The following is a 22,548-nucleotide window of genomic DNA, read 5'->3' as shown; positions in this document are numbered from 1 at the left end:
GCACCTTCCAAAAAGTTCAACTTTTGTCTCGTCGGTCCACAAGGTATTTTCAAAAAAGTCTTGGCAATCATTGAGATGTTTTTCAGCAAAATTGAGACGAGCCTTAATGTTCTTTTTGCTTAAAAGTGGTTTGCGCCTTGGATATCTGCCATGCAGGCCGTTTTTGCCCAGTCTCTTTCTTATGGTGGAGTCGTGAACACTGACCTTAATTGAGGCAAGTGAGGCCTGCAGTTCTTTAGATGTTGTCCTGTGGTCTTTAGTGGCTTCTCGGATAAGTTTTCGCTGCGCTCTTGGGGTAATTTTGGTCGGCCGGCCACTGCTGGGAAGGTTCATCACTGTTCCATGTTTTTGCCATTTGTGGATAATGGCTCTCACTGTGGTTCGCTGGAGTCCCAAAGCTTTAGAAATGGCTTTATAACCTTTACCAGACTGATAGATCTCAATTACTTTTGTTCTCATTTGTTCCTGAATTTCTTTGGATCTTGGCATGATGTCTAGCTTTTGATGTGCTTTTTATCGACTTCTCTGTCAGATAGCTCCTATTTAAGTAATTTCTTGATTTAAACAGGTGTGGCAGTAATCAGGCCTGGGGGTGACTACAGAAATTGAACTCAGGTGTGATAAACCACAGTTAAGTTATTTTTTAACAAGGGGGGCAATCACTTTTTCACACAGGACCACGTAGATTTGGAGTTTTTTTTTCTCACTAAATAATAAAAACCATCATTTAAAACTGCATTTTGTGTTCAATTATGTTATCTTTGACTAACACTTAACGGTTTTTGATGAGCAGAAACATTTAAGTGTGACAAACATGCAAAAGAATAAGAAATCAGGAAGGAGGCAAATAGTTTTTCACACCACTGTACATATGTTTATCTCTGTTTATTTTCACATCAGTATTCCTTAACAGCAATTTAATTTAATTTAATAATGTATGGATTTCAAGATGGTCACATTAAACGTTATATGGTGCCATTTTCATGACCGAATTAACATGCAACCCCTTTATGAGTCCAGTCATAGATTAATAGGTTGCTAGGTAGGTTCTTGCTATGGGAGCCTGTTTATATAGGTTATGCCACCATGTCTCTATTTTCCACCGTCGTATCAACTTTGGGATTTAGCTCTTTTGCCAGTCAAAATCAGAGTTTCAGCAAACTGTAAATAGAGCTCTCTGACTGGCTGCCATAGTCATGTGACAAGATTATCATTTGCCTGTGTGATGCAGACAGTCAGTTAACATTTGTAGATACAGTTGCCCAGCTGTGTAAATTAGTAGCATTCAGCAGAATACAGTTGAATCATTATTATGACCACATGTTAATATATCCAGAATATCTGCCTGACAGCAAGGATGATAGCTAGGGGAATGACTCAATAAGACACTGGATGGTTGATTGAAGTACTTAAATTCATGCCAACTGCAGTGGGTCACACAGTTGCATGATGGTGGGTCCAGTCAAGACACATCAAAAAAAGGTAGCGCCAAAAGTGCTTGATTGGATTAAGGTCTGGGGAATTTGGAGGCAGAAGAGTTGAGGACAACACTCATTGGAGAAGGTGGCCCTGTGCCAGTGGTGCAAGTCCAGTGTCAGTACTCCTGTGAAAATTACAGCAATTTTTTTTTTTGCGATGATCCCTCATGACTATGGGTTGTCCTTTCCAGCTGTCTGCTTGGAGCCTTGTCCCAAACATGGCCACCTGCACAGTTTTTACCACATACTTGGAAGCCCCCTGGTTTAAAGAGAATCTGTACTGTCCGATGTATGTACCGTATGTATGTATGTATGTATGTATGTATCTATCTATCTATATATTTATGTGTGTATGTATATGTGTATATGTATATATGTGGAGGGGGCATGCATAACTTCTCCCTATCACAGCAGAGGCCGTGCATTCCTCTCTGGCTCGACAAGGCTTGACAAAAAAAGAAGATTAGATATATTACAGAGACAGTGCAACTAGAAAAGGCTGCAGTAAGCCAGACCTCATTAGAACAGGTATAGGAACTTATAGGATAGAAGAAATATGAATTGTGAGCTTCTCCAGTGTGTAAACAGCGGTCGTGTACCAATCCTTGCCAGGCGACAGAAATCCCCCAGTGTGTACAGGGCCTTACATAAGAGGAATGTGGGCTAGCAGGCTACCGCCAGCTCCCCGTACCAAGTCCAACATAGCCTTGCCATCCCCCTGCTCTGAAAGTCATAGCTACTGTATATGCAGGGCTGTGAAGTCGGTACAAAAATCATCCGACTCCAACTACTCAGTTTATGAAACTACCGACTCCAGGTACCCAAAATTACTCCGACTCCACAGCCCTGACTGTATGCACCACCAATGAAGCCACAGGGAGAGAGGGAGTGGTGGGTATAACAGAATGCCTCCCAAAAGACAATGAGGGAAGGCAAGCTGTTCAAACAGCACAATAGCTTCATCCTAAACACCACATAAATGAGGTCAAAGGTATACATGCAAAAATGGTGCTGGGAAATTTCAGCACAGGGTGAAGCCGAAAAATGGCTCATCCTACTCCTGCAAAGGGCCCGGCAACGTTAATTACTATTCTCCCTCCAGGCCACCATGGACTCAGAAGGAAAACACATAATTTGTCTGCCAGCTATTGCTGGCAGCTGAATTACGGTAATTTGGTCTATGTCCTTTGCCCAGATTGCTGTCTGAGTGCCGTTATAGCCATAATTCACATTACAGCCTATGGCGGCGCATGGTGCCCCAAATTTCCCCTCGCTATTTTGCTCTGTTTCAGGTCAAAGACCACAGTGTAACATCTTTGCTGTTTTAGAACCAGCCATTTGGTGAATAGATTGGTGATTGATTTGGGGAAGAGGGCTATCTTAATCAAATGATGAGGGAGTCAGGCCAGGGAGGAAAGTAATTCTAACAGTCCTCTTTAAAGCTGTTAATTTCTGCTTATTATATATGGGGGGGAGTAATATATCAGTATGGGATCCTTCCATAATCTTTGCGTATCAATGCCTCTTTCACTCGTACAGCATTTTGCAGAAGCTAAAGACAGCCAACTGGAAGAGCCAGATGCAAAATGAACCATCTGCACAGCAGGGTCTGCTATACATGACAGACGAGGGTGTGGCTACCTGTCGGGGAAAGATACCTCCATTGACAGACTGTCACAAAAAATGCCTGATACGCAAACAGTACCTCAGGAGCTCACATAAGGCACACTGAAAGATAAGTGAAAATGTACAGAACAAGATATGTATGGATAGGATGAGAAATAGGAGGAGGAAAACGAGCACAAGGATTTCAGGATCTGGTGTGGGCTGTTAACAGCATGACAGGAAAATAGGCTAATTTAGTGTTGGAGATGAAGAAGAAGAAAAAAATGGATTTTCTTTTTAACTCATTGACTGGTGGGGTGCCAGAGAGGAGGCTGGGATACCTGCACAAAATCTGTCACAGAAGTTATCTAATTGGTAGGAAAAAAAATATTTTCCAGTCAATGGGAAAATTATTCCGGTCAATGGGAAAATTATTCCGAATATACCGAGAAAAAAGAATGATAAAAAAGGTGGCATAGGAAGTGAAAAGTTTATGATAATTCAAGCTAAAGTAAAACTCTGGAATGATGGATTAATAGGTTATACCTCAACATCCATTTTGGCAACAGTAATTAAAGAGGAACTGTAGTGAAAGTGACATAATGGGAAAAACAATGCTTCTCATTTACAATATTCTTTTATAGATTATTTAATCAGTGTTTGCCCATTGTAAAAGCTTTCCTTCCCAATTCACATTCTGAAATGTATTACTAGTGCTGCCAGGTGATCACTACGGAATGCTCATTTCTGAGAGTTCTATGCACAGAGGTAGATACTGCTTGCTTGGCAGTTGGAAAAAGCGGTTATTTCCCATAATGTAATGAGGTTCACAGACTGCAAACTGTCAGGACATCACACTGTGGGAGGAGTTTCACCATACAGCCAGTTTCAGCCATACAGAACCTGACGATATCTATTTCAGAAAAGGCAAAAACTTCCTGTAGTAAAAGAGGTATCAGCTACTGATTGGGATGAAGTTCAATCCTTGGTTACAGTTCCCCTTTAACCTCTTGAGGACCACATGCTTACACCCCCCCTAGTGACCAGGCCATTTTTTACAATTCAGGCCACTGCAGCTTTAACAGATCACTGCAGGGCCATGCAACTCAGCACACAAATGAATCTCGCCCCCTTTTCTTGCCACCAACAGAGATTTCTGTTGGTGGCATCTGATTGCTGTTGCAGTTTTCTTTTTTTTTTTAGTAACAAAATTGCTTTTTGTTTTTAAATAAAATTGGCTATTTTTTTTATTTGACTTCCTCCCCCCGACATCCAATCACATAGATCGCCTCTCATAGGCATCAGCCCATTAGAGCGATATGTTTCTCTGCCCAGGGCAGCTTCTCTTATGAGGCAAGGTAAAACATTTACATCAGACGCAGAGATTTCAGGGGCAGCATTTTTGTACTGTGTGTACCTTCCCGAGGAGGAATGGAGTGGCTGAGGGTGAGCAGTTTGTTTGCCACACACTCACAGCCAGTGTGCATCCAACATAATTATGCCCCCCCCATCATTAAAAAAAGATTAGTCCGAGCTGTAAATTGAAGGAGAGAGGTCAATCAGCGCATGCCATACAAAAAAAAAAAAAAAAGAGGTAAAAGCACAGGCAGCACTGTGATATGCTGCCTCTACCCCAGGAGCCAGAAGCCCCAGTGCGATGTCATTCCTGAAACTTTGAGAAAGAGGGAGTTTGTTAGTAGAACAGGGGAGGCCAGAAGGGAAAAAGTAGGCAGTCTTGTTTTTTTATAAGCTTTCAGTTAACTGATCAATGGCTTCCATAATTCCCATTAAACTAATGGTTTCTAGAGATAATCAGTCTATGCCTTAAAATTATGCTTGAAAAGGATTCAGAAAAGTTGTGTGATTAATTTGATCAGCTTTGATCAGGCGATTGCCCTGTGAGTCTATTACAAAGATGGCCAATTAGATGCAAATAACTGTGGCTTGAATGCAAATTGCCTGCACCCTTAAATTTGGCCAATCATCTGTGTTTCATGAGTGCAGAGCAAAAAGTTTGCTGAATGTTCAAATTACAAGAATTATAATTTTTATTTAGGAACTTGAACTTTGCACTAGCTAATTCACAGGTGTCGACCTCCAGGCCATGAAGGGCCAGATCCATGCCAGTGTTTAGGATGGACTGAGAAAGAAAGGAATGTGTTCTACTTGATGGACCACAGCTTTCCTGATTCAGTCCCATCAACTATTTTGAGCTGTGTCAAAAATGTGAGGACCTCGGCCCTCGAAGGACTAGTTTGACATCCCTGAGCTAATTGGATTCAGGAACGGACAACCAATGAACTAGCAGATGATTCACTAGTCGATTGTTGATCAACTTATCGTCCATTCCCAAATGCAGTTCCTAAAAAATTCTCCTACCTTCCATTCAAATTCCAATTCTGGTTTATCTCCTGCTTCTGGTTAGAATTCTGAGGTCACCCTTACAGACAATATTTGTGACAGGTACACTCATTTATCAGCTAGTGAAATAGCAAAGCTAAAAAAAAAACAAAAACACCATACATTCTGCTCCCAGTTCTTCTATGGTCCTGCAGAGGGGGCACTTTAAAGACTTTTATGCTCTATTATTATGCTTACATAGGGTTATAGACAGACATCTGAACGGATGCAGTTTACTTTTATATTCATTTGCAATGTTTCACATTGTCCAGGGAACACTATGACAACGGATGTATGTGAATGACAGGATCTGAGGTATGTGGGGTTTTATTTGAACATTCTCTGTCACGAGGAAGGGTTGTATGAAAATAAGACGCTATTTCATAAAGATTAATTGAATGACAGCTGTGTGTACAGGCTGGACAAGCAACAGGATGTGAGTGGCTGCTTCAAGAGAACCTATCACCAGAGAAATACGGGCGCTAGACTATTTTAGGGAACCCAGCAGGAAACCTCATAGGGAAATTCCGCTCGCTAACGCGATTGGGTGCACAGGACGCTCTCTAACTTTTAGGTTTTAGTAAATTACGGCCACACTTTTCAGCCAATCATAACGCTCTGTCCTGTAGAGGATGATATTCTCTATGAGGTTTCCTGCTGGCTCCCCTAAACTAGACTAGTGCCGGAATATGCAGGCCGACACTGCTGTCCCCCGTCCAAACAGGCTGTCCATTTCTGATTCCCTGACCCAGAACAAGTACTCAGCCACTTGATCTGCATACTTGTTCCAGACTAGAGACAACACTGAAGCCAGTGGATCAGCCTGACGTCTCGGACTGTAGTGGCTCCTGGAGATATGTAATAACTTGAATACTACATTTACACATTCTCTTTAGAAGAATGTAGAGGTTTGGTGACAGCAGGTATGGACAGGTTAGGTATTTAAAATGTATTCCTGGCCTAGATAAGATCAATCATGAGGGGAAAAAATGTTAAACTTACTAGAAGATACATTAAGTTTAATATACAGTACACTCACAAATAACATGTTGGCAATGACAGTTACCTTCATGATGCCTGTAGTTCTTGGGGTCCCTTGTCCTCTTTCTCCTGAGTGGTCCCTGCTGCTCCTCCCAGACTGAGGACTGTCCTCTGAGTATCCTCCATTCACCACCAGCTCTTCACCAGGTACATGGAGACCTCCTGAAGTAAAAGAGCCACCATCCTGCACCCCAAGGACCACCACAGCAGCTGCTGCAGCAGCACAGGCAGCCGTGTCCCGTCCATCTGCCATGCTGCAAGCTGTCAGGAGCACCTCAGCCTGGCATAATCCAATGGTCCTAGAACTACTGGCACTGCCCAGCAAGTAGAGAGCTCCTCACCTTGTCCTTCAGCCTATCTGCATAACGTGATGCCGAGATGGTCCTGTGCAGGGCACAAGTCCCCTGCTCTGCTGATTGGATGGATGTGGTATGAAAAGCCAGAAGAGTTGCAGGGCTTGAGAGCCAAAGAAAATACAAATCTGTGCTTTAATATTGGGGATTGTCACAGTGATCAGTTATGATGAATTTTGTGGTTTTTGAAGGAGAAGGGTCTACGTTGCCCCTTCACATTTCAGGGGGATCTGTGCTTTTGGGCCACTAAACTAAAGTTCTGCAGTACATAGCCAAAGATGTACAGAGGGGGAGGTAACTGCAGAGATAATAGGAAGAGGCAGTGTGGGAGCAGAACGCGTGTTCTGGGGGACAGTGTCACTGAATTAATAAAGCTCTGCAGTGTAAGGTCATTTCATTCATGGTGATCAATGGGTGAGAAACAGTCCATTAATTGGGATCAGAACTAGGGTCACTAAAATCGAAAAACTCTTGAGAGCTCTATCATTGAATGAATGTCACTTTAGTGTACAGGGACATCATGCCAGTAAGGAAGAAGGATACAGGGTCATCACAAGAGCTGGGTCACTAGTAGGGTACAGTCTCACTACAAGTCGGGTGCATTCACTCACTGGACCGGATTTGGCTGCTGGCTCAGATGTGGGGTACAGAGCACAGAGTTTGTGGATCACCATGTCAGTCAGGAAGAGGGGTACAGGGTCATCACATACAGGGGGATCACAAGAGCTGGGTCACTAGTAAATGGGGTACAGGCTATCTAAAGGTCAGGGTTGCAGTCACTCACTGGACCTGATTTGGCTGCTGGTTCATTGAACAGAGATGTGGGGTACAGACCACAGAGTTTCTGGATCACTGCTGCAGGGGGACTGCTGGCCCTAGAAGATCCTCCGCTTTGCAGTAGATGATTCTCCAGGATGTCAGCTGTGGGACATTTCCTTCATTAGTGCAGGGGATTTTCTGCATGCTGTAAAGACCATCCTGCGGGCTCAGCTGTTCTCACTGACTCCTCTGCAGGCTCCTGGCTGTCATATCCCACTGAAGGAGGAGGTCTGGTGGTTGCATCCCGTGGACTCCGCTGCCTGCAGAGCGGTTTGTAGCGGTTCTCGGCTGCAGGAAGGCTGCCGCGGTGCTTTTGTGATTGGATGCGAGCCGTTCCCGGGGTCTCTTGGCTGTGCAGTTAGATAGTCCCCATGCATTCAGCCAGGCAGGCAGCCTCTATTAGTCAGCCCCCTCCCCCGTCTCTGAGCTGGGACTTCCTCACTCACACGTGCCGTCTGAGCTGCTGCTGCGGCTGCACCCGGGGTCCGCACAGCTCAGGCTGCACGCTATTAACCCCTCTATGGCCACAGGATGCCTCTGCAGCCTGGGACTGGGTTAGCGAGGCCAGGGGTTGCACGCTTCCTTTTCGGCAACAAATGTAAACAGTACAAAGGGAAAAAAAAGACTGAATATTGATATTTATAGATCAGTGACAGATGAGTCTTGGAGCATTAGGCCTGGAACCCACTAAAAAATCACTATCGCCAATCGCAATCGCTAGCGTTCAGTATAAGCGACTTAATGAACGTTTTCTGGCGATTTGGATAGCAATTTTAAACAGTACGGCCCCATTCACACTTAGAAGCGCAAAATGCCGGCGAGTTTTGCTGGCGTTTTGTTCCGCAATTTCACCCGGAAAAATCACTGGAAGTGCAGCAATTTCTCCGCGATCGTGTTTAGCGCTACTAAAGCATTGAAAAGCGATCGCCGGGAAATCGCCTGAAAATGGTGCTGGATACGAGTTTGCGTTTCGCGATTTTGGGCAATTTGCGGCAATTACCGCAAATTGCCCAAATAAGAACGGGCCCCGGCTATGGGAGCGCAAATGAGAATGCATGCTGCCAGAGCCGTGCAAGCGTGGTTGCTGTAAGATGGCGGTGAAAAAATGGGGCGGGGGGCCAGAGTATCTTTGAGTACCAGTGCAGGACAGGACAGCTGCAGGGGGGGTGAGAGAAGGCCCAGGCCGGGTAAAGGCAAGAGAGGCTCCAGCCTCAGGGCGCAGTGTAGGAGGGGGAGCACAACTCACTCACCTATCATTCCCCTATTGTGTTTGAAGCAAAGTGAAATAAGAAAAGGGGATACATGGCAGTGTCTGCAAGCCAGATAACTAGAGATTAAGGTGTTGGGGGCCCTGGGGCACCTCTTAAGCCGCATCTACACGCGTAGATGCAGCTCCGATCCGGCGGCTCGATTAGCCGCCGGATCGCCTCTTCCGCGTCCCTGCACGTGCCTGCTCGCCGGCTCGATTGATAAGGAACATCAGAGCTGCATCTACGCGTGTAGATGCGGCTTAAGTCTAATAGCAATCAGTGTGTGACGGGAGGGATAGAGGGGCGCACTTTGGTGTCTCAGCCTTGGGTGCTGGAAGACCTTGTCCCAGCTCTGGCCCCAGGTAAGTGAATCTCTTAATTTTACGTATCTTCAGGTCCGCCTTAGGCCTCTAGCACACTACATGCGATTCCGATTTTTTTTTTTTTTTTATACAATCAGATTTTTTTATTCCGATTAAAAAACGTAGCAGCATACAGTACTTTTTTTTTTTAAATGGAATAAAAAATCTTATCGCATAAAACAAAAATCAATTTGTTTTTAAAAAAAAAATCGGATTCTCATTCCAGTGAATGATAATCGCATAATGTGGAAAAATCTCAGATCTTAATGTAAAATCACAATCGTTAGTCGATTCCAATCGCATTTGCGATTCCGAGGGCCAAACGGCTAACTGAACACTATATTTAAGCTGTTTATCTTAGTACATAGTACTTAGTAAGACTATACAGTCACATGGTATGATGCATGGGCAGCTTCATGTGTGCTGAAATCTCTGGGGAGAAGATGGAGAAGATAACCTGGGCACAGCCTGGACAAAGCAAGAGAGCGCTCACTAATAAGTACTAGTTCACATTACAAATTTTACAAATTTTTTTTTTTTTTTTGCATTTCATACAGGCAACGAGAAATTCATTATCATCGCTCAAAAAAATGCTGCGTGTAGTGCTTTTGGGATTTTATAGAAATCGTAATACTGCAGTGAGAATGCTCACATAGGGTTACACTGACACAGCGCTTTGCTGATCGCCAGGGGTGCCGCCAGCCTGCAAGCAAGGCACACCCATGCTTGGGGCCTCCCTTTAGAGGGGGGCCTCTCCAAGCTTGGCTGCCTTGTGTTGCACAGCCTCAAACTTCTGCCTCTTGCCCCTCCCTGTGCTCTTCATTGTGGTCCCCTTCTGCCATAACATACATAGCTCCAATCCAACGCCAATCCTCACAAATCTCCTGCTGGCCAATAAACTTCCCGTCACCATAGTTACTTCCAACTGGCGCCTGTTATGACTTTAGAGGCACCAGCAAAAGTAACCATAGTGACCGATGCTTAGCGGTAAGCTGAAGAGCGGCAAGGATCAGGGCCATGTGCGTTAGGGCAGAAGGAGGCCGAGGTGAGACAAGAGCTGGCACAGGGGGAACATGGGGTACAATAGACTGATGGGGACAAAGGTGACAGGGGGAACAGAGGTGGGACAAGAGCTGGCACAGGGGGAGCACAAGACCCACTGGGTGGACAAGGTTGCACAGGAGGCACAAGAAATGCACATGGGGGACAGGAGACGACAGAGGCGTACAGAGGGCCAAAGAGCTGGCACAGGGGGAACAGAGGGGGACAAAAGAAGCGCAGGAGGAACAGGGGGGGACGACAAAAGAAGCACAGGAGGAACAGAGCACAGAGTTAACAGTGTTTCGACTTAAGAACGGACTTACAGTCCCTAACCCGTTTTGTTAACTGGAGTCACTTTATAAGGAATGACTTTTTTTGCCATCGGAGCTGCCTTAATTCTTCATGGCACTCTTCAGAGGTTTTTGTTCCATATTGACATGATTGCATCATGCATTTGGCTCTGCCCACATCACGGCCATGCCCATTTGGTGGGAGCTACACCCATTATGGGGGGGGGGGGCACAAATTGTGTACTGCTTGGGGCCACAAAAAACCTTAGCTGTGTCCCTGCTGATTGCTGGTGATTAACAAAGCACTGAAAAACCCCAAATAGCACCCCAGTTTGAACTAGCCTATGCACCAGGGCCGGTTCTAGTAACAATGGGGCCCCCATGCAAAATAATTCTGGGGGCCCCCTGACAGATATCCCTAAACCAGGAAGCAGCATGAGAACCCTTTGTTGCAGCCAAATTTTCCCCTGCAGAGTCTTTGGCAGGCAGAGTAGTGTCTCACAAGTGCTGGCAGGTGTGCTCCTCTGTCAGTCTGTGGCTCCATGCACTCTCAGACTTCAACCTCACAGGAGCGCCTGTCCTCCGTGACCCAACACATGTTATTGTGTAATATCATGCCGCAAGTGCACAGAGTTGTGCGGCCGCCGGAACAGGTGAAACAGCCACAGACTCGCTTATAGCACTAACCTGCTACAGCCACAGATAGGCCTGGTGCACACCAGAGGAGTTTTTCTGAGCGTTTTGAATTTTTAAATCTGCTGCTAATGTTATCCTATGTGTCTGTGCACACTGGAGCAATGAGGTTTTGTAAAAAAAACCATAGCATTACATTGGGAAGAGCTTTTAGTGGTTTCATAAGCTCTTCACAATGTAATGCTATGGGTTTTTTTACAAAACCTCATTGCTCCAGTGTGCACAGACACATAGGATAACATTAGCAGCAGATTTAAAAACTCAAAACGCTCAGAAAAACTCCTCTGGTGTGCACCAGGCCATAGAGAGGACACTTACTAAGAGCTTTAGCAGAGCCTGGGTTAATTTGCAGTCATAGGATACTGAGTACTAAACATCACATCTACAGCTGGCCTTTGAAAGCTAGGTATAGACAGGTTAATTACAATGCAATATGCTAAGCTGGTCGATCCTTCCCAGATTGTAATGCGATCAGTTGATGATCAATTCCTACATCACACAACAAAATCAGTTATGATAGATTTCAGCATTGATCAAACTTCAAGTGTTTTACTGTTTGTTGCAGAACATTATGTGACCAACGAACGCTTGCCACTCCTGTCCTGCCCCTTCATAGGGTTGGTGTACACTGCAAGAGCTTTTTAAAGAGACCCAGAGACGAACTACTTACCAGTTTTATACATACCTGGGGCTTCCTCCAGCCCCATCAGCCTGGATTGCTCCCACGCCGCCGTCCTTCGCTGCCTCTATCCGCCGGTATCAGGGTCCCGTCTTTTCAGCCAGTCGACGCAAGTGCAGTGCGCTCCCTCCGTACTGCGCAGGCACATGCGTACAGAGCCGGAGGGAGCCCCTGTGCATGCGGAAGACTGGTCGCGTCCGGCAGAAGTGACGGGACCCGGCGATAGAGGCAGCAGTGGACGGCGGCGTGGGAGCGATCCAGGCGTATAGGGCTGGAGGAAGCCCCAGGTATGTATAAAATCTTTTCCTATTTTTTAATAAGCTTCGTCTCAACAGTGAATTGGCCAGGTAAGTCGAAGGTAAAAGAATACGACAGATACAAATAAGTATTCACATCGACCAAGATAAATAAAATGTATGGCCATCTATACTCACAGGATACAAGATAATATACAGTATGAAAACTTGGTCTACCATACAGCTACACAATTTACCAAATTACAGTATAACTGGCACACTAGTACATACTGTCCTGGGCTGGGGTGTAGTAGCAACCCCTAAGGCCCAGCAATATAGGCTTAGTGCCTCTCCCTCATATCCAAGCCCTTCCCCCAGGCATATGAGAGGAATTGGCGCGGGAGACTTGGGCGCAGGATACAGTATTATACGGTATTTGGCTGATCCTGCTGCTGCACAAGTCCCAGCCGTGTTAAATACTATTCCCCCTCCAGGCCGCCATGGATGGTGGGGAATGAAATAATGGATTCCAATTGCTGGAAGCCGAATGATTTTGTTTTAAAAGTAACTTCAGCTCCGTCTTCTGACGGCGCCAAAGTTACTCCCTGTGCTCTGCTATGGCCGTAATTCCTATTACGGCCTATGGTGGCGCCGGCTGCGCCCAAGTCTCCTGCGCTGGATTCACAGTGTTCTTTCCCCCAGGTCCATTTTAGGCACAGGCATTCTAGGCCATGGCTTGGAGTGCCAGCAGTCTTGGGGGGAATCATGCCCCTGGATTAAGCCTGACCCCAAAATGAAGCCATGCCCATTGGGTGTCCTGTCACCTGCTTCTGCTGTGTGTGTGCAGCAGCAGGGAGTTCAGTGTCCTGAGGAGCAGCAGCCTCACTGGAGAGCAGACATCACAAGGTCCGAATAGTGTAATAAGTTGCATCAGGCAGCCTCCACTGTGTCCCTCTGTACCACCTTCCCCCTCGTGCCTCCCTCTGTCCCCCTGTGCCTCCTTCCATGCATATATTCCTCCTTCAGCCCCCTGTGCCTCCTCCTGTTCCCTTGTGCTATCTCGGCCCACCTGTGCATTCCCTTGTGTCCCTGTTCCTCTTTCAATCCCCCTCTGTGCCTCCTTCTGACCCCCATTTGTGACGACTCCTGTCCCTCATGCCTCCTTCTGTCCCCTTATGCTACCTCTGCACCCCTGTTCATCCATCTGTCCTACTGTGCCTAGGCTCTTTCTGTCCCCCTTTATGCCTCCCTCTGTTCCTCCTTATGTCCCCTTGTGCCACTATCTGTCCCAGTACCCTTCCTGCACTCCCCCAGCGTGTAACTGCAGAGTATAGCACAGCAGAAGCTGTGCTCTCCGCTCCCCACTGGAGTCCAGTGCTGTGCAACCATCTCACTCTCCTCATGTTGCACGTAATCACACTACATGCAGTAGAAGATACTGACCACTAGGGCGAGTGGTGAGCAGACAGCATTGGACTCCAGCGGGGAGGTGAGCGCACAGCTTCCACTGCGCTATACTCTGCAATGCGATCGGCAGGTTATTTGTATCTTGGGAACCCCCTGTATTAAGCATCCACCTTATATGCCATATGGCATTCATTCTTTAGTGTATGCATGTTTTTTTTTTTGGGGGGGGGGCAGGACTTAATTCCTGAAGTGACAAAAAGGCTAGAAATGGCACTGGCTTCCCCCATACTTTGTGTTGCACCGCAAACCTACCTTTCCTTTCCCCCAGCATTCTTTCCCCACCTGGCATATTCGCACAGCAGAGCAGCGTAGTATTTTCTTGCTCCAGTGCTGCGTCAGGTTTCCTTTGGCCTTCCCAGCAGCCGCACATTCTATGCATGTATACTACCAGCTCCCGATTACATGACATGCATCCCAAGAGGGATTCAAGCATAGAATGTGCGGCTGCTGCCAGGAAAAACAGAGGAGACCCAACACAGCACTAGAGCAGAAAAGATGTTACACTGCTCTGTTGTGCAACTTCAGAAGGTGGAGGAATGGGCCCCATAGCCAAGGTAATAGTGTTGTCAGTTCATACACACCTTAGTTTGAGACTTAATATATAAGGGTGGCCTACCTACCAACTCCAAGCCCTGCCCCTTTGAGATTGATGACAGAAGAGTACAGGCCTGAAGGGGCAAAATTTACTGCAGTGTAAGCAACTCTTGTAAAAAAAGGTCTGGTAAAGTAAGTGACTGAAACACAGCAGGGAGCACATAGTAAGGCAGGCAAGTAGTTGGCACTTGGCAGTAGAGTGGTAAGGCAGGCAGTGGTCAGCAACAGATGATCAGATATAGTAGTCACTCATCAAGCAAGCAATGACTAGCACAGGTGATTAGAAAGCAAAATTATACTGTCTGTAATCTGGAACTGGTGATACAGCAGTCGGCCAGATAGTAGTCAGCAACAGATGATCAAGGGGTTGATTAATATGAGAAACTTGAGATGTGTGCGCGGTAGTGCAGCGTCACATGTGCTAATAACTTATGCACGCTCCATTCACCTAACGGCGGCTCCACTCATCCCGCCCTAAACCCACATCGTGTCCAGTGGCTTTATAGGATGTGGTCCATGCACTTTGATTGGCCCAATAGGCTGCCAATCAAGTGACATATGAACAGTAGTGAGCCAGATTTGTCAAAGCATTACTAACAGTTTTTTCTTCTTAACCTCCTTAGCGGTAACCCCGTGTGTGACACAGGGTAAGCCGCCGGAGGGTGCCGCTCAGGCCCTGCTGGGCCGATTTACATAATTTTTTTTTTGCTGGACGCAGCTAGCACTTTGCTAGCTGCGCAAGCACACTGATCGCCGCCAGCCCACGCCCGATTGCCGCTATCCGTTGCGGCGTGCGGGCCCCCCAGACCCCGTGCGCTGCCTGGCCAATCAGTGCCAGGCAGCGCCGAGGGGTGGATCGGGACTCCCAATGACGTCCCGACGTCGGTGACATCATCCCGCCCCGTCGCCATGGCGACGGGGGAAGCCCTCCAGGAAATCCCGTTCTTTGAATGGGATTTCCTGATCGGAGATCGCCGAAGGCGATCGAAGCGGGCGGGGGGAAACCGCTGAGCAGCGACTATCATGTAGCGAGCCCTGGGCTCGCTACATGATTTAAAAAAAAAAAAAAAAAAAAAAACTGCTGCGCTGCCCCCTGGCGGAATTTTTCATACCGCCAGGAGGGTTAAACAGTTCTAATCAGTAGGGGGACTGTTCTGCATGATAAGAAAATTCTTAAATCCTGCTTAATAGCTGCAGTTTAGCGTGAATTTCTAGTACTGCACTACAGTTAATAAAAAGTACGAATCCATCCCTAAACTGCCGCAGATTAAGAAGTGGTTAATAACTTAATAGCACTTCTACAGATTGTGGAGTATAGATAAGACATGATTTGTGAAGTGCCCCTCCCCCCTGCTGAATCCTGTGGAGCTGGTCTGTGCTTAACCCTTCCAGTGCCGGGCATTGGTTCCTAAGCTTGATTTTTTTTTTAATTTCAACTCTATTACATTTATGTTATCTATTTATTTACATTACATCTTGTCCGTTAACCTAAAATAATCTACCGTAAATAATATATTTATGCTATAACTTCTCTTTTCTGTATCAATACAGCAGATGTATTGGTTACCACAGCAACAGCAATTTCCCTCACACACCGCACTGTCTGAGAGACCTTCCTAGCTCTCCCTATTTAAGAACAGTTTAAGAAGGAAACTGCACTATTTAGTGAATTCTTAAGATGCCTGAGACAGTTCTGCACAGATTTCTAAAAACCTACCAATACTTTTTCTCAGATAGATATCCCCCATTATATCTACATTAGTGTCATTTCCACAGGATAATAGTTTAAGTATAGGAGACCTGCTAATGGTCTACTAACACCACGCATAATCAAGACTGAGGGGCTATGCTGGGAAATGTTAATGTTCAATGGAAATACATATCAACACAGCATATCCCCTGAATGCATATTAATTATGTTCCATATGATTTCGGTAGATCCACAAATTCGGTCTTTTCTATTTTAAATATTTTATTGAAGCACTTTTATAGAAGTACCAGAGCAGCATACAGGGGCGTAACTACAAATCATGGGGGACCCTGCAAAACTTTGATGGCGCCGACCTTATGATCACACCCCTTCCCTTTCATCTCCTTGGTGACCCTTATGCGCTTTGAGTCCTATGGGAGAAAAGCGCTTTACAAATGTTATTGTATTATTGTATTGTATAAAGCCTGAGGCTCCACCCTACATGGGTCATAATACAAGTGTGGCCAACAGGATCCTCACACCCATAACATGTATATTACAAAAACACCTGACCTGGAGAATCAGAGGGACACCTCTGGGCCCACCCTGCAGTCCCAGAGACTACTCCCCTGTAGTTACACCCCTGGCAGCATATATGACCTGGCAGCACACAGCAGAAAAAGGTGTCATTACACAGGTGCAGGCATCGTAATATTACCATTATCCAATAAGCAACTACAAAATATGGCTAGAAAAGGAGAGCATAAATAACGATTTGCTCCAAATGAGATCGGGCTGCTGCAAGGTTAACAGAAAAATAACCGGCTGTGAAAATCTGTAGGTCACACTATGTCAAAGCAATCTCTGTGAACAATCTTAGAGAAGCAAAACAGGAGGACAAGAAGAGAAAAAGCAAGAAGAAGCCTCATGTTCATGTCTTACCCACTCGCCTCTGTTCCCCCCCCCCCCCCCCCCCCGTACTGTTATCATTAAGAAGTGAGGTACGTTATCCAAGGTTGCCAACTCTTATCAAAAAGAGAACAGTGGTTGTTACATTGTGTTAGCCATTGTCTTGTGCGCCAGAAAGTTAAGGCATATACACACGGCATACATTTGTCTAAAGTTGTGAGGCACCAACAAACGGACAAGAGACAACAGCGACAATTCTAATTCGCAACAGTTGTACACACGTGACAACAGAAAGAGTGAAGACACGTCAGAAGCTGTCTGCGACAGACTATGTATAGTAGTAGTACTATGGTAGCGACTCTGCTGTCTGTAGAAGACTTTCGTGCACACGACAGGACACCAACAGACTACGCGACAGTTCATGAAACAAAAGTCACAAGAGATTCACAGTCTGTCGCTTGCCGTGTCCACAAGAACAAACCGCTGCACGAACCATCGCTCAACATGTGTCTGTACAGACATTTGTACGCTGTGTGTATAGGGCTTAAAGAGGAACTCCAGTGAAAATAATGTAATAAAAAAGTGCTTCATTTTTACAATAATTATGTATAAATGATTTAGTCAGTGTTTGCCCATTGTAAAATCTTTCCTCTCCCCGATTTACATTCTGACATTTATTACATGGTGACATTTTTACTGTGGGCAGGTTATGTAGCTGCTGCTAGCTGTTTTGGCAGTTGGAGACAGCTGTAAACAGCTATTTCCCACAATGTAACAAGGTTCACAGACAGGAAACTGCCAACAGTACCTCGGTCCTCAGAGCTTCTTGTGGGAGGAGTTTCACCACAATATCAGTCATACAGCGCCCCCTGATGGTCTGTTTGTGAAAAGCAATAGATTTCTCATGTAAAAGGGGGTATCAGTTACTGATTGGGATAAAGTTAAATTCTTGGTTGGAGTTTCTCTTTAATGTACACAAGCTGTAACTTCATCCTAAGGGACTAAGGATCTTCTGCCATGCCCTAGATACAGTTTGGTTGCAATTAAGATTAAGTCTGCAAGTTTGTTTCGGTTTTATTAAGTAAATTGGTTCTAAAATGTAGAAGAGCAAACCGGGGGTCCTTCAGCACATTGCAACTAAAGAGGAAGTGCACCATTTTGGGCTTCCTGGACACTGCGTGTGCTCATATGTGAGAAATGTTTGCATCTTTCATAGCCATAGTACCACAAATGGGCGCAGGGTCTGAAAAAAAAAGCAACTGGCTGTTAGGGTTTTTTTTCAATAGACAAGGGAAGAAAGAAAAAATAATTGCAATACATACTGTAGGAAGGGAAAATTGATTCTACATGGGTTGTCAGTTTTTTATGCATTTTTCAATGAGGAGAGTAACATTCTACAATGAAGTAAGTAATTTCAGCTTTCCAGAGCTTTTATTAGGAATAGATGTGATTCTCCCCGAGCATTGAAAGACTATGGCTACAAGCAGAAAGAATTGCTGGAGTATTCCGTCTAAACGGCATTGGGCCCTTATCTGTCTATAGGTTAAAGCCCATTTCTACTGCTAGTATAGAGAACCAGAAATAAGTACAGTAATTGTATTTAGAAATGTTTGAACAGTAACATTATAAATAAAACCGGAATTGATAACATCTGCGACTCCTCTTTTGTCCACTAAAACTGCTGAAGGTGCTTTTTGTGGTAAATTTAAAGCACAAACTTGGAGTTCTGAAGAGTGAGAAGGAGAGGAAATGCAAGTAATATAAAATGAGAGGTAAGCAAGTTATATAGAAAATGAGTATTTGGAGTCACTAAATTACCAAGTAAAATGTCTCATCGCTATTAGGTTACTTGACTGGTCTTTGTAATCGTCTCCCGTAATCTCCTGCTCAGTAGAATTGGGAAATAGAGGGGCACCACTGTCCTGCCTGTCAGGAGAGCAACTAGAAATGACCAGGTATCAAAAATCTACTGATCAACAGCTATTGGAGACAGCATAAAATAGTGCATGTATGTAAAACATCTATGATTTTAGATCACAATTAAGCAGAAATATCCCAAAAACAAAGTGGCTAGGCAGCATGTCTACCGCAAATAACATAATTAAGCACAGCATAGCCACAGTCATAACTAGGGCAGGCAAGTTGTCCAAATATCATTAGGCAGCCTATCACCCCCCCCCCCCCCCCAAACTACACAATAAGTAATCCTATCTCCCACAGACAACCAGATGAGGCAGCATGTACCCCAAATCATAATGATGCAGTATCTACCTCCAAATAACATCATTTTACAACATGAATCATCAAGTAATGAAACAGTATGTACCCCCACATACCATCCTGAGATACCACATACCTCCAAATAATAAGAGACAAATACCCCCGAATAACATCATGCAACAACATCATCTCCTCTCTCCAATAACATTAAGCAGTGTGTATCCCCAAATATCACAGCATGAAACAACCTCCCCCCCCTCCCGAAAAAAAGAAACAATTATATTTAGAGGTGAGTAGGAAACTGTGAATTCACACACCATGATTTAACATCCACAGAGGACATGAGGTGCGCCATTGGGCGGAGCTTCCAAAGCTCATGCTTGATGCACGCTGCATACTGCCTGTTTGTTACCTGAGTGGTTCTGTCATGACTGGAGGAGGTGATTTATCATGGCTACACATCTCCACGTTTGGGTAGCCATTGTACTTTGCATGTTCTGACATCATGGTGAGATATGTGCACACAAATTACTACTGTGACCTTGTTGGTTTTACGCTTGGTTTATCTGCTTGAAAATGGGCCATTTGAATCCAGTAGCAACGATGACCGGTTTCAATTTCTGCAGTGCATACGTTTTGTGACTAAAATAACATTTGCATTGTAATGGAAATTGTGGTATACCGTTTACATTGGTGCAATAGGATTACTAATGATTTACACACTTTGCATTCTGCAGTGTGAATCAGGCCTTAGATTCTTCACATGCACTATATTTAATCTGGCTATTAAGGGGCACCTGAAGTAACACTAGATTGTACACATCAGTGGGTCCTTATACTTACCTTTCCTCCAGTTTGTATGTGCTCCCCTCCTTTGCAGCACTCTGCCCCATTTGTGGCTGCGACTGGATCCAGTTGCACAGATGATGGAGTGGGACATGCTCAGTCCCTTTGTGCTCCCTGTAATTTCACACTCCCACGTACCCCTCCTTTTTCAAATGGGAGTATGAAGGGTGCAACGGAGAGGAGCCCATCCAAACCAGAGGTCAGGTAAGTATATTGATCAAATAGATTTAAAGTGGACCTGAACTGAGAACTTCCGCTCTGCTCTAAAAGATATGCAACAGCATGATAAGCTTTCAAACAGAAAACATTTGTTATAGTTAATACAAATCCTGAAATAAATCTGCATTGTTTCTACTTCCTGCTTTCATGGAAGCAGACATATTAACATCCTGCGCATTCAAATGAACTTATCTGCCTTGGCAGTCAGGTGACACAGGGAGAGATTAAATTACATTTTGGGATTAGATGCAAATGAGGGGGAATTAGACAGGCTAAACTCTCTAAATACATACAGGATGCAATTCTCTGTTTTCCTTCTGTCCTGTGCAAGAGTTAAGGTCCACTTTAAAGTCAGTTCAGGTGCCCTTTAAGCTGCCTGCCTGAGAGTGATTACTAACAGTCTCTCACACATGCTGGCAGCCTCTGATTCCATATCAGGCATCCAGCATGTCCCAGAGGCTCTGTGAACAGAACAGGGAGATCCAACAGCAGGCCTGACACTCCATGTCACCATGGTACAGGCTATGCACTGGTGCATGCACAGGGTGGAGAGCTCCTATAAATGAAATCATGCTTCCACCTCCACTACCTGCAGGTCATAGGATGTTCATGGGCCTGATAGAATGCAATAGAGTCATGCATTAATCACATCCAGCTTTAACCTCATTAGCATGTATGTATTTATGCAGCCACTAAGGTTGGATCACAGACTTGCCTGGACCTATTTTTGCCGTCTTTATGAACCTGCACACATCATTATATTCCACTGAGAATTATGACACATTGTGGAAAGTACACAGCTGAGGCCAATGTGCAGCCACTGTGAATGAGATGTGCTGCATAATAATCACAACGAGAAAACAGCCTGTACGGAACCTTGTTTTCATTTGCTGTCCTTTGTGTCTTCTAACTATTCATAATCTGCAGTCATTTTTTTACTTAAGCTTTTTAAAGCAGAAAAAAGACCTGCATTGCTTGTCGCCAGTGATTTTAAAAAATGCCTTAAAATCGCTTGTGTAATGAATCCTTATGGGATAGTTCATATCAGCGCGTTTCGTCTGCTTTCCGAACAACAAATCGCTACCTTACCATTTTTAGGGCGATTTTTTTGCTACAATGGAACGTATAGGAAAAAACGCAAAATGCTCACAAAATCGCTTTATGCGGCGATTGCATTCACACTTTTAAGAATAAATACATTGTATTTATTATTTTCCGGGTCAAAGAGTTCATTTCCTGACTTGTGTCAGGAAGTGAAAATCCCTGTTCAAAAGGTACTGAATGCTTCACTGAATGCGTTGCATCGCACTTCTAAGACAATGCGACTTTTCACATTGCAATGTGATCGCGACACAACGTGTACAGTGCGCAGGGGCACCTCTAGCCATTTTGTCACTCCAAGCAAGAAAACCTGTGGTGCCCTCCCCCCGCCCCCATGAAAGTACAGTAATGGTAATGTGCCAGCGTTTCACTGGAAAATAATCGTAATGCTGCAGCGTTTCACCAGAAAATAATCGTAATTTGGCAATGTTTTATCAGAAAATTTTTACCAGAAATTACACTTATTGCGGCAGCGTTTCATCAGAAAATACATGTAAATGCGGCAGCGTTTCACCAAAAAATACACATAGCATTTATAGTACATAGCTCCTCCCCTCTCCATTAGTTCCCCCTAATAGCCCTGATATCTGCCTGCACCTATTAGAAAAAAAACTAAATATTTACTCACCTGCAGAAGACTCCTCTCCCGGCCTCCTTCCAGCTCCTCCGATCTTCGTGCAGCAACTCGGCTGCAAAACTCCCCCGCTGACAGGTAGAGCAGGGCTACGGGAAAATTGTACTTCAGTCCAGGGCTTTCGGACGCCATTTTCACGTAGCACTGATCTGCCTGCCTGCAGGCTGCAAAGTGAGCATACGGGATGCGGACAGTGAACTGGCGCAGTGTCTATTAGACGCCGCAAGCCAGTTCACCACCTGGGGACACACCATCTGGCCAGGGGTGGCTAGAAGGAGGCATAAAAGAGTACAGAAAAAGGCACAGGGGGACTGAAGGAGGCACAAAGTGGGGCAGAAGGAGGCACAAGTGGCACATGGGGGCTAAATGAGGCACATGGAGACAGAATGAGGCACAAAGGGAGACAGAAGGACAAACAGGGGGTCAGACATGGCACAATGGACTGAAGGAGGCACAAAATAGACAGAAAGAGGCACAAAGGGGGGGGGGGGGGGGAAGGAAGCACAGAGGTGGCAGCTGCCTGCAACTTACGCTAAGTACATCCAGCAGAAGCAAGTAATAGAACACCCACGGGGCAGGGCTTAGTTTGGGGGGCAGGGCTTAATCCGGCAACATGGCACC

General features: G+C 45.2%; 1 protein-coding gene across 3 annotated transcripts in view; it reads right to left on the bottom strand.

Moving 5' to 3' along the window:
• The window catches only part of LOC137541038 (inactive phospholipase C-like protein 2), a 478,057-nt gene that overhangs the window by 282,937 nt on the left and 172,572 nt on the right, over positions 1-22,548 (bottom strand). The window contains exon 1 of one of the 3 annotated variants that reach the window (XM_068262182.1): positions 6,550-8,158. The exons of the other annotated variants lie outside the window; for them this stretch is intronic. Within the exon in view, the coding sequence (XP_068118283.1) occupies positions 6,550-6,777 (228 nt within the window). The 5' untranslated portion in view covers positions 6,778-8,158. Of the gene's footprint in view, positions 1-6,549; positions 8,159-22,548 lie in introns of those variants that run through there. 3 annotated transcript variants of the gene reach the window in all.

Source organism: Hyperolius riggenbachi, chromosome 12 (assembly GCF_040937935.1).
Source record: "Hyperolius riggenbachi isolate aHypRig1 chromosome 12, aHypRig1.pri, whole genome shotgun sequence".
Lineage (NCBI taxonomy): Eukaryota > Metazoa > Chordata > Amphibia > Anura > Hyperoliidae > Hyperolius > Hyperolius riggenbachi.
Note: the sequence above shows the minus strand (reverse complement) of the source record. Positions and strands in the feature narration are given on the sequence as shown.